We start from the raw sequence: 13,681 nt of genomic DNA, 5'->3' as shown, positions 1-13,681 counted from the left end.
GTTAGCATATGGTATTTGTCTTTCTCCTTCTGACTTACTTCACTCTGTATGACAGACTCTAGGTCTATCCAACTCATTACAAATAGCTCAATTTCGTTTCTTTTTATGGCTGAGTAATATTCCATTGTATATATATGCCACATCTTCTTTATCCATTCATCCGATGATGGACATTTAGGTTGTTTCCATCTCTGGGCTATTGTAAATAGAGCTGCAAGACTATCAACATTTTAAATCAAGCTGAGTTTTACTGTGGTATAGTTTTAGTAAGAGGGGTTGTGAAATTATTTTCTGTTTTTTTTTTTAAGTGTTGTCAGTATATTTAAGTAAGCTACAATACCTAATCTACAGGGGTTTCCTAAGGATACATCACAGGAAAACATCTTAAAATAATTAAAGGCATCCATAAGCCACAATTCGAACCTTTTATAATCTTCCACAATAAAACAGATTAGCATATTCTTTAAATTAATTATCAAGTCCTATATAGCACCACATATTCACTCACCCATCCTGTAAGAGAGAGTCTCTAAGCAAGAGTTAAATAACTGCAAGGAAAACACTACATTATTTTAAAGTTTAGTCTGAAAAGATTATACAGTAATTGCTTTAACAATTTATGGGACTTATTAATCTTACATATTTATGAGTTCACAAGTCTATGTGAACATCCCTTTATGTACTGTATTTAAGCTATTATCATGGACTTAATGACAATCTTAAAGAATACACATCTTGGGCTTCCCTGGTGGCACAGTGATTAAGAATCCGCCTGCCAATGCAGGAGACACAGGTTCGAGCCCTGGTCCAGGAAGATCCCACATGCCGTGGAGCAACTCAGCCTGTGAGCCACAACTACTGAGACTGTGCTCTAGAGCCTGCGAGCCACAACTACTGAAGCCCGCGTGCCTAGAGCCTGTGCTCTGCAACAAGAGAAGCCACCGCAATGAGAAGCCTGCGCACCACAACAAAGAGTAGTCCCCACTCGCCGCAACTAGAGAAAGTCCCACGTGTAGCAATGAAGACCCAATGCACCCAAAAATAAATAAATAAAATTTTTTAAAAAGAGAAAAGAATAAATATCTCATCTAGTCCCTCATCCCTAGCAGACAATATAAAACACAGAGCTAACAGATTCTGCTCTGAGAGCCGAAGTTTACCAATCCTGCTCCACAGAGTCCTTCTAATACACTGATCTCCCAGACTTTGAATCCTGCCTGCTTTAACTTAAAAGATAAATTCTGTTTAAATTCCTCATGACTATCAGTGTCCTGTGTTTTTTTTTGTTTTGTTTTGTTTTGTTTTTTTGCGGTACGCGGGCCTCTAACTGCTGTGGCCTCTCCCACCACGGAGCATAGGCTCCAGACGCGCAGGCCCAGAGGCCACGGCTCACAGGCCCAGCTGCTCCGCAGCATGTGGGATCTCCCCGGACCGGGGCACAAACCCGCGTCCCCTGCATCGGCAGGCAGACTCTCAACCACTGCGCCACCAGGGAAGCCCAGTGTCCTGCTTTTATTCTAACCTGGAACAGAAGCTAAACTGCTTCATCACTTCAAAAAATAAACACCTGTAATTCAAATAAGTGCAATGCAATGTATTGAGTGGGTATGAGGAAAAGAGAAAACAAAGAAAAACATGCAAATTGATATAAAAAATTGATATAAAAATTAAAAACATGCAAATTGATATAAATATAGTATGCAAGTATTAAAGACAGTCTTGAGAAAAGTTCTAATAATACCTAAAAACCATTCCTCAGGAACATTTCCATAAAGTAAGGATATTATAAATTTAACACCAACACATAATTTTAACGTCATCACTTTTCAACACTCTCTGCAGGATAGTAATTCTCAGGGGAAACAAAGCTTACCATGTACTCAAGTAATCCTATTTCAGGATGAAGTAGAGGAAGCTCAGGGAACCATTTCTGTACCAAGCTATTCAGCTTCTCCTAAATTTAAAAAATATTTTTATTATAGATCAATATATATTCAATTGTGACATGTTGGTATCTCCCTTATAATATATCTAACAAGATATATTATCTAATAATATATATAACCTCATAAAATATATAATCACTGATTTTGCCTTCTACTACAAGAAATATTAAATGAAAACCAAGAGTCACTTGGTTCTAAATTACCATCTTACTAACAGAAGAAAAACTTAATTACCAATTTTAAGCTTAATATACATATACAGGCACAAAACCTTGCCTAAGGTCAAAAGTCCATACTCACTCACAAGCTAAAATGAAAAAGTGTGATGAAAAACCAATTTGAGTCATAAAATTGTCACTATTTCTCAAAATACTACAACACAGTACAAACACAGAACAAAAACAGATCACAGTAACATTTTAAAATAATGGCTATTTCATTTTAGGAAGAAAAAAATCATAAAAGCCTTGAAAGAAAAAATTAACATGTAGCTCTACAAAAGCTACTTTGAAGCAAATGTGTAAACTGAGAATCCTTAGAAAAGTCACATCACATGTTTATTCAGTAAAACTTCTAGATACTTATCAAGTTCCTGGGAGATAGCTATTTTATCCAAGGTTCATAAGGTGAACAATGAAGCACACACAGATAAGTTTGCTAAATAATGCATAACACTTAAAATGCCTATTATTTTCATAGTATTTTTATTTTTCAGAGGCACTGTTTCTTATCTTCTTTCCCATAACATCCCTGAAACATAAAATACAATATTCTCTCCATTTTAAAGACAAAATATGCTGACTGACTCTTCCAAAGTCACAAAAATTCACGGTAGAACTTTCCCCCAACCCAGTAGTTTTATTTTGTTATATTCTTCAACTAAATTATGATGTCCTATTAATTTTTTCATTGCAGTTTTAAGCTAAAATGATGTTCATACAGATTTTAATAAAGGAAAAAATCTTTAGGCTTTATCTTCAACAGAAAACAAGCAATATGCAAAAGTGTGTTATAATCTTGATTCTTGTAAAAACAAGCAGAAAGCAAACTAAAAGGAAGTTAACTCAAAAGTTAAATGTGATTATACTACTGTTACCACTGAGTGAGAACATTACAGATGATGTTTCTTCTTCCGTATACTTTTCTGTAATTTTCACATTTGGCACAATGGTTATGAATTATTTTGTCATCAGAAATTAATTTCTAAATTCACAAACATTACTATACCAACTTAACTATGCCAATATAATCTCTGATCTTTTGATTATAGTACACTTCATAAAAATGGATATTTGAATTCAATTTTTACAGTAAAAACTAATTCAAAATTTCAAAGCATCAAATACTTACATATTCTTCCTGCTCATGATAAATTTCCTGAAAGACACTATTCTGCAATTGAGTTATTTCTTGTTTTATTTCCTCAATCTCAGATCCATCATGGTCATCGGACTTTAATCAGAAAGAAAAAAGTGACCTTACAGACTTATCAAAGTAGACTCAAAACAAGTCTTCCTAGTAAGAATTAATGCAACTTCTACAGCAAATCACTCTGTCTGATTTCTATGTATCCTTCTATAGTTAGCACATAACAATCTCTCATAACACTTGTCGAATTAATATTTATTAGTTTATTCTAATCCTGACTTTTCCAAAACCTACAAAAAGGAATTATAAAAATAAAGTCATAAAATTAATTACATAGATTTTTCTTATCTCTTAATTTGCTGTACATTTTCTCTAAGATGTCCAACTGCCACCATAAAGTAAATGTCAAGAATAGGAACCAGAATACAATTAAACTCCCTGGAACCTTTTTCTATGTAAGATTTGATTTTTAAAAAATTAGTAAACATGTGGCATGTCTACTACAGGAAAGACAATGTAGGACTCACAAAGACTCCATAAAACTCTAAGATAATTAACAAGCCTCCTTAAAAGGTACATGTTTTCAAAGTTAGATGTTTCTATAAAAGTTAAAAAATTAAACTAAAAAAGACCCCATTCCCCACAGCCCAGAATAGGATAAAACTAGAAAAATTTTCAACTATTAAATTAGCTCCACTCCATGCTTAAACGCTCCAATGAGGAAGAAAGCTAACTCAAGTTGGATTAAGATATAATGTAAATCCCTATGACAAGTAAATTCGTTGTTCAAGGAAACAAAGAATGCCAGTTTATTCACAAAGTTTCAAGACTAAAGAAGGAGGTTTTGTCCAGTTTAAAGTGTCCTAATTCTTCCAGTTCTATTATAGTATGAAAACAGCTTAAACTATTTGCAAGAAATAGTATGTCCAGCCATTAAAAAGAGAGCTAACAAAAGACATCCTGATCTTTACGACAAAATTCTGCCTTTGGGGGAGTACCCCATCGCCTCGCAGCATGTAGTAGGCTTGTTTTTTGTTTTTTGTTTTTTTCCCGTTGCGGAGCACAGGCTCCGGATGCGCAGGCTCAGCGGCCATGCCTCACGGGCCCAGCCGCTCCGCGGCATGTGGGATCTTCCCAGACCGGGGCACAAACCCGTGTCCCCTGCATCGGCAGGTGGACTCTCAACCACTGCGCCACCAGGGAAGCCCTAGGCTTGTTTTTAATAGATATTATAACAGTCCATATCAACAGTTTTTTAAATTATTCGAAAATGCTTATCTTACTAACAACCAAGGCAACCATGTAAAATGTTTTTTTTAAAAACATTTCATGACATGGGAAAATGTTTACACTATTAACATAGTAATTTTATTTAAACACAAACACAGAAGGGAAAAATAAAACAAAATGTGAATAATTTTAAAGAGTGTATTTATGCATTACTCTTATGCATAAATAAAATGAGGTACACATAGAGTTCAGTAAGAACCAACTGTTTCCTTACTTCTTCCAAATTATTCTTTTCAACCAATTTCCATCTCAGTCGAGCCTTTAAGCTTTTCAGTGTCTTTTTAATGGACAGCAAGTGATCCACATTGGGGCTCTTATTTAAACATTCAATAATCTGTTTCTTAAACTAAGTGAGAGAAAGAGTTGTTATATTTTCAACACACAGACAACAATATTAATCGAACAGTCGCTTCCTGACCACTCATTAATTCTCCATTAAGATTCAACTAGTATTTACTGAGTTCAGATTGAAATAAAAAATTCTTCAATTTTCAACAAGACAATTCTACCCACTGATTTCTTAATTATCCACATATCTATTTAGAAGAGTATCATTCTAGCAACCAAAGAAACAAAGGGAAAAAATATTTCAAGCTGAGACACACAGTGAGACACACTTTGCTACAGAAAATGCAAACTGAATTTCTAGTGAGGATATAAATTGAAATTACCCTTCCCAAAAGTAGTTTGACAATATGTATCAAGTTTTAAGAATGTTCATTCCTTTTGACTTAGTAATTAACAATTTTTAGGAATCTATTTGAGGAAATACACACAAAATTATGTACAAAGATTATGTACAGTGTTATTTATGGTATAAAAAAATGGAAGTAAACTTCATCTGATAGATGAAAGGTTAAATAACACTGTACATCTATGCAAGAGATGATGTTTTAGTCACTCAAAATGACAGTATACAAGAATTATTAATCATATGGGCAAATGTTCATAATACACAATTAAATGAAGAAAACATTTTCAAAACAGTTTACAAAATGATGCAGTACACATAATATTCATACATACATATAAGTCACCATTCACAAAGGAAATACTCTGAAACTAGCAGTGAGTATCTCTTAAGCAAAGGGGACTATAATCAATGTTTTTATTTCTTCTTATCTTTCTGTATATAGCAAGTTTTCTACTGTAAACTTGTGTAGGCAAAAAGAAAATGATAAAAGTTTTAAAGGACATAAGAAAATCAAAGATTTAAGACAATAAAAAAATCTCAATATATTTATATCAGTGAAATGCCATTTCCATTCTAGGATGAATTTAATTATATACCAGCTAACAATGGCTATAGTGTTTTTCTAGCAATAGTAAATAATTTATCTACACACTGGGTATTAAACTACTTGAGAAAAGTTTAAGTATTAAAAATTTCAAAGCATCAGTATATAAGACCAATAATATAAAGCATAATCCAACCTCAACACTGTCCTTGTACTTGGATTGTACTGTGGCAATAAGCCTTTCCTCTGAACGGATCTTTTGTACTACTTGACTATATGTATTTAAAGTGATCTCCTTGTCTGCATCACCTTGCGCCTAAATGAAATCATACACACAGATTTATATACAAAGGAATACAAAATAGTTAAAACCTTCGATAACAATGGATACACTTTAAAATGATATCCTTAACGACTTTCTATATCTATTCCAAAGTATTTCTTAAACATAGATATTTTTCTAGGGAGAAGAGAGATTGATATCAAAGATGTTCATATAGGAAATTTTATTCCCATAACGCTATTATACTTAAAGCTGTCTGAAGTAGAGTGTTAAAGGAAATCAGGGATACTGTTATGCTAAATTTAAGAACTAAACGACATATAGAACTTCAACACCTTATTTTTAGATATCTGTTAACAACTACTTCTAAAATCAAGCCTGACAAAACCATCTAAATAAGAATACTTTGACAATAGGGAAATATAGTAATGTGTATTTTTTAATGCCAATCTTTATAAAATCACAAAAGGTAAAGAGAAACAAGCAAAATAAAGAACATAACCAATGAGACTTTGGTAAGCAGCCTGAGAAACTGGTTAAGAGTTCCAGTGAGCAATATTAACATTACAAAATACACTAATTTTTAACTTTACACCGCAAAAGAGAGTATACACAGTAGGGAAAGGGAGCTACTAATCAAACTTGTGTATCCACTTCCAAGAGCTCTTTCAGATTTTATTTCAAGTTTTCACAAACTCTAAAGAGTCTTATCTTACACTTACAGTCATTGGGTATGACGGACTCAAGAATCAAGTGCTAAAGAAAGCTGATACACTCAGATTAAGAGTTGTTTTCCTGGAATTAAATATTGGATTTTTTTTCATGCGAAATATCCTACTAAAATCAAAATACCAACCACCCTGTGGAAGAATAAGACTTTGCACTGTATTTGGATTAGAACTTGACAGTGTTACTATCTCAAATAGGCCTTTACGAGGAAAACTAAGACTAGTCTTAACACTCTACCTAGTAAGGAAACCACTTTGCTTCAAAGGAAGCAGTAATAAAGAATATCAATACTCACAATCAGAGATATCTCCAGCTCTTTGCAGACACTTGACTCGGCCTTCTCTAGGATTTCATCAATATTATCAATTGTGTCTTCAGAAGTCAGTGATTCTTCCACAGATAGATCAAAGGCCTCGTTTGCAAAAATAAAAAACATGAAGTATCTCATTTAATTATTTCAATTAGTATTGTGTCCTTATACCTGGAGCAGAGGATTAACTTATGTACTTGGCAACAAGGGGGAAATAAACACAAGAAGCATAAAGTACTACCCTCACAAAACTTATGCACCTGAAAGAAAAGGTATACACACCTCACATGCCTAAAGAAAACACAGATTTTTGTTTAGGTAATTAGTGATTAAGAGAGATGAGAGGACAATACAGAGGAAAATTATGAGAAAAAACAGGGGCAAGACCAAGGTGTTTTGGGGGAATAGTAAAAGAGGAAGTCTGACTAAAAACTGGTAAAGAACCTTGACTGCTCAGGTAGCAAGTTTAAATCTGACAGGTAGTGGGCAGACAATATCAGCGTTTATACAAAGAAGAGGTATGATTATACCTGGTACTTAATGATGACCCACTAGCATTAAGGAATATGAAGATTCAAAGTTAAAAATTAAACCCTGATAGTTTCCATCTCATTAGGAAAACTAAGGTACTTTCTATCAGGAAACAGACTTTACAATAAGGTGTTAAATAGAATAGACATCAGGGGCCCAAACTATAATACAGAACATAAATGTCATAAGCAGTCACTCAGCTTTCAGAGGTTCAGATTTGTGTTATGGAGGTCTAGATTTGGGAAACGGATATGGAAATGAAAGAAAAGGATAACAGATAATTAACCTAAATGAAAAGACAATTATGATCAATAAGAAGACAAAGAAATAACTTAGTTACGTTAATGTATCCATAAGAAAGTACCAAAAATGAAGAGTTCTAGAAGTAGCAGGAGATTAAATATTTTTTTTTCCCCAGACAAAGCTAGAACTGCATATTTGGAAATCATTCACACAGCGAGATAAATGACACTATAGGTGTCTTGCCCTTTGCTCAGGAGGATGTAAAGCACACCGAAGAACACAGAATCAATAACAAAATTAGGCCAAAACTTAATTAGGGTTCTGAGTACATTACACAAAGCCACATGCCTCCAAGCCTTTTAGAAAATTACATGGTGTTTTCACAATAATAATTAAGAACTAAAAAAACAAAAAGATATACAAGACACCTTTTCTAATATCTAATATCAAATGAGACTAATATTCCCCATTTATTTTAGATATCTTTAGGATATTTAAGGTAACTAAAACTTAAAAGACTTACACTGCTAAACAACATTGTAATCATGGCTAGTTAGCCAACTAATGTTAAAACACATATGGTCTTGCTAAAAAAGAAACCAAAAAGAGGAAAGCTCTACTACCCTCAAAGCACATACCCTTATCTCTACACTATAGCTGTAAAATATACAGTTATAATGTAATAAACTCCACTGATATTATCTTACACCTGTAACTTGACTGAAGTTGTTTTCATATATGTCCTAAACAGAGAATGTAAATATGTAAATCCCTCACTCTTCTATCCCAGCATTCTCATTCATATTCTCATTAATATTTTTTCTCTTTTTTATCTCTCTCTTCCTCCCTCCCTCTCTCTCAGAAAGAAGTAAATTACATGTGGACAATTTAAAAATACACATTCCCTGGTTTATGCTATGACACCACTCGGCAACAGCTCTTGTTACCTTTAAGGTACTCTGAAACCATGTTACAAGATGTTGTAGAGAAACCTCTGTTTCACTTCTAACGCTGGTGAACTCCTCTCTTTTATTACACTTCCAGTCATAAAATTTCTTCAGTATTTCTTCAGAGTTTGTCCCTTCTTTGGCCTGTCCATATACTGCTTCTAAAGAGGCTGACAAATCCTGCAGAGAGATACTTCTGTTTTTTAAAGTTTATTAACTTTATATTAGGATTCAAGCACCATATTAGAATCTGAGAGAAAAGTAGTATGTTGAATCCCTATCTCTGAGCATTTTATAAATAAAACTTACAATAATTAGACATAAAAGCATAAAACTACCTATAAGGTGATTTATTTGGACTGTAGGAGTAAACGTTAAGTGAATTAAGGTTATATATAACTAGAAGGTTGTATATTCTTAGGTTTTTAATCAAGTAGAAATTATCCTTTTTTCTCTGACTTTACGTAAGAATCACTACTATTTTGTCCTGATATGGAAGTTTCTAAGAGCTACTGCTTAGTAAAAATAAACAACCAAAATATTCAAATAATTCCAATTAAGGAAAGACATTAAGCATATATATGTGTGTGTGTGTGTATGCACTTAAAAGCATTTTTAGAAAGGTTTAGAAGAGACAAAAGAGCTTGATGGCTCTCTCTAGCAATCAGACTCTAGAAATGTCACAGAGACAAGAGGAAAACTTAATAGACCCCAGAAATTTTTATCACAAAACTCTGAGAAACCCTTGGAAAGAGAGAGGATGGCTGGTGCTTAGCACTGAATGAATACGGTCATAGCAAGTGGGAGAAGGCCTGTACCACAGCAGAGAATATCCTGTGGGAAAAGAACTGTCTTCATATGCCCTTCTTTCTCCCTCACACTGGGCAGGAAAGCAGCAGCACAAGCAAGAGGCAATGGATTTATACAAGTACAGTATAGGAACCTAGATGAGGCAGAAATTGATAACCAATACAAAAGAATTGGCCAAGCACCCTCTCTTCTTCCCTTTTGCCCTGAATACCTAGTAGCATTTACACCCAAGGGTGGCAGCCCCTGGAAAAGAGCAGTGGCTCTTTTCCTCCCAGGACTGGGAGGTCCTCTGAAGAGTAAGATCATCTAGAAGAAAAGCCAATAGGAAGTAGTTGAGCCCAGACTGCAACCCTAGAAGTTCTGAGTAACAACCCCATCCTATTCCCTAAACCCATCTGAATTTATGGTCCAAGCTTTCACCCCTCCCTAGGTCCCATTACCACACTATCACATATGTATACAACAGCACACTAAGGCAGTTTATTATTCTTCAAGAGAATATGAGGTCCTGAGGGGAAGTACAGGGGAGGATGAAATGTGTGAATAATACAAGCATTCTGAAAGAAATATAATAAACTAAGCCACCTTATAAAAAGGAAGCAAAATCAGTAGCCCAGATAATAGTAAGAACTCAAAATAAACATAACAAATATTCTCAAAGAAAGAAAGAATATTGGAAACATAATGCAAAACCAAGTAGCTATGAATAATAACTGAAATTATTAAGTATGAAAGAAATAACCTTTGAAATAAAGAACACGAGGGATTGGTTAAGTGGCAGAAGAAATACAGCAAAAGAACCAATTAGTGACTAGGTGGTTAAGTCAAGGATCCTTCTAAAAAGACACAGAAAGGGATAAAAAGATAGAAAAAAATGAATGAACAATTAAAATATGTAAAGAACAGAAGTTTGAACATCCATCTAACAGAAGTCTCAGAATGAAAGAAAATGTAAATGAGGTGGGAGGGAGCAGGAGGGACAGTATTTTAAGAAATAATTATCAAATATTTCCTAGAGTTAAAGAAAAACCTCAAACTGAATTGCCTCAGATTAAATCTAATCTTATATATGTTTCAGTGCAATTTAGGAAATAAGTCAAGAGAAAATGTTCAAGCTCCAGGAGGAAAAAAGGTAACAGAAGAACAAAAATCAGACTCATATCAACAACTACTGAAATAAGAAAACAATGGATTATTATTGTCAAAGGTCTGAAGAGAAAATGGACCTAATATTTTGTAGCTCACTAAACAATTGTTTAAAGAGCTTAAATGTAAGCAATTGTTTAAATATTTAAATTGTTTAAATACAATATCCTGAGACATTTAATACCTCACAAAGTCAACCACTCAAAGCCTTCCTTGAAAGTACTCTCAAAGTATTCCAATACAGAGTAAACCAAAAGATATCCAATAATTTACAAAATAAATGAGTGAGAAAATAACTCTAAAGTCTGTTACTTGAGATATCATATACAATATCTGTAACAATCTGTGAGTAAAATCCTAGACAACAATTGTGGTTGTTAGATTCATGGGAGGGAGACACAGACAGACAAAAAGACACACCAGAGGCAAGTGAAAATGTTCTAAGATATCAGGGGTAGAAGGTGAAAAAAAAAGGGAGGAAAAAAGAGAAACCATGATACACAGAAACACAAAAATAATCACAGAAATAAGTTCCAATAAAACAGTAATTATAAATATATAAATCAAGCTACCCATCAAAAGGCAGATTTACACGTTGGATTCTTTTTAAAAATATCTGTTAGTGTGTTGCCTAAGAGAGACATTTAAAATAAGGGGAAGAAAAAAAGAAAAAATATATAAAGCAAATATTAACCAGAAAGACAGGTGGAATAAGAATTTTAAAAGAAAACAAAAATAAAATTTTATCCCAAAACACCTTAAGGGAAAAATAATGTTACATAACAGCTTAAAATACATAACAATCACAAATTCATTAACACTCAACAATACAGCAATGAAATATTTTGAACAATTTAAAGAACCAGAATATATAACAATATATTAACTAGAATATATAACAAAACTATCCCCAAACTGATCAGATAAAAAAACTAAGCAAAGATACAGAAGATTAAAGCTTAAAATAATAGCTATAGGTCAGAAACTGCACACAAAGAAAACCTAGAATATACTTTCTTTTTGAACTTAAAAGGAACAGTCATGAAAAATTAACCGTGTATTGTAGGCCACAAAAAAAATCTCAATAAATGCTGAGGAAATCAAAATCATGACATTTCACTTCTTTGACCCTCATTATCAAAGTATAAGTTATATTTCTTAAGTATTTACTTGAAGAATATAAACAAAAATCTAACTATTTTTCAGCAAACTAAAGAGAAGCTTAAAGAATAATCTGGTGCCCAGGAGTGGGATTCCTGGATCACATGGTAACTCTATTTTTAGTTTTATAAGGAACCTCCATACTGTTCTCCATAGTGGCTGTACCAATTTACATTCCCACCAACAGAGCAAGCGGGTTCCCTTTTCTCCACACCCTCTCCAGCATGTATTATTTGTAGACTTTTTTGATGATGGCCATTCTGACCAGTGTGAGGTGATATCTCATTGTAGTTTTGATCTGCATTTCTCTAATAATCAGTGATGTGAGCATCTTTTCATGTGCTTTTTAGACATCTGTATGTCTTCTTTGGAGAAATGTCTATTTAGATCTTCCACCCATTTTTTTGACTGGGTTGTTTGTTTTATTGATATTGAGCTGCATGAGCCATTTGTATATTTTGGAGATTAATCCCTTGTCAGTTGCTTTATTTGCAAATATTTTCTACCATTCTGTAAGTTGTCTTTTCATTTTGTTTATGGTTTCCTTTGCTGTGCAAAAGCTTTTAAATTTAATTAGGTCCCATTTGTTTATTTTTGTTTTTATTTTCATTACTCTAGGAGGTGGATTGAAAAAGATCTTACTGTGATTTATGTCAAAAAGTGTTCTGCCTATGTTTTCCTCTAAGAGGTTTATAGTATCTAGCCTTACATTTAAGTCTTCAATCCATTTTGAGTTTATTTTTGTGTATGGTGTTAGGGAGTGTTCTAATTTCATTCATTTACATGAAGCTCTGGAGAAAACCATAATTCAAAAAGATACATGCACCCTAATGTTCACTGTAGCACTGTTTACAATAGCCAGGACATGGGAGAAACCTAAACGTCCATCAACAGAGGAATGGATAAAGAAGATGTGGTACATATATACAGTGGAATATTACTCAGCCATAAAAAAGAATGAAATAATGCCATCTGCAGCAACATGGATGGACCCAGAGATTGTCATACTGAGTGGAGTCAGAGAAAGACAAATATCATATGATATCGCTTATATGTGGAATCTAAAAAAAAGGGTACAAATGAACTTATCTACAAAACAGAAATAGAGTTACAGATGTAGAAAAATATGATTCCGGGTGGGGGGACATATACACACTACTATATATAAGATAGATAACTCATAAGAACCTACTGTATAGCACAGGTAACTCTACTCAATACTCTGCAATGGCCTACATGGGAAAAGAATCTAAAAGAGAGTGTATATATCTAACTTATTCACTTTGCTGTATACCTGAAACTAACACAACATTGTAAATCAACTATACTCCAGTAAAATTTTTAAAAAAAGAATGAACTGGTGACCGAGGGGAATAGTAGAAAGAGAGACAAACCAGATTTGGCAAAACTTCTTTTAAGATTAAACTTTAAAAAGAAAAGAGCTTTAAAAATGATCTTGTTTGCCAATCCTTCACCTCTGTTTTCTAACAGTTAATGAGAAGAAATAAACCTTTACAGGGTAAAGTAGAAGCTACAATGCAGAGAGGTGAATTCTTTCATCACTATCTTTTTATATGAAAAGCTCACTTCACCATTCTGGAATAACCTGTACTATTTATGCAATTCCATTTAAGAAAATGTTTCAAACCAGGGCTCCAATGGCTCCTGAACCATACACA

At 33.5% G+C, this 13,681-nt stretch overlaps 1 protein-coding gene across 2 annotated transcripts in view; it reads right to left on the bottom strand.

Moving 5' to 3' along the window:
- Positions 1 to 13,681, bottom strand: part of STK31 (serine/threonine kinase 31) — a 79,231-nt gene that overhangs the window by 34,422 nt on the left and 31,128 nt on the right. For both annotated transcript variants that reach the window (XM_060108380.1, XM_060108381.1), the window contains exons 11-16: positions 8,886 to 9,065; positions 7,150 to 7,266; positions 6,039 to 6,158; positions 4,819 to 4,950; positions 3,297 to 3,398; positions 1,874 to 1,954 (exon numbers count right to left, since the gene is read on the bottom strand). In XM_060108380.1, coding sequence (XP_059964363.1) covers positions 1,874 to 1,954; positions 3,297 to 3,398; positions 4,819 to 4,950; positions 6,039 to 6,158; positions 7,150 to 7,266; positions 8,886 to 9,065 — 732 coding nt within the window. The remainder of the gene's footprint in view (positions 1 to 1,873; positions 1,955 to 3,296; positions 3,399 to 4,818; positions 4,951 to 6,038; positions 6,159 to 7,149; positions 7,267 to 8,885; positions 9,066 to 13,681) is intronic.

This window comes from Mesoplodon densirostris, chromosome 9, assembly GCF_025265405.1.
Source record: "Mesoplodon densirostris isolate mMesDen1 chromosome 9, mMesDen1 primary haplotype, whole genome shotgun sequence".
In the NCBI taxonomy this organism is placed as follows: Eukaryota; Metazoa; Chordata; class Mammalia; order Artiodactyla; family Ziphiidae; genus Mesoplodon; species Mesoplodon densirostris.
The sequence above is the reverse complement of the archived record's forward strand: the minus strand, read 5'-3'. Positions and strand labels throughout refer to the sequence as shown.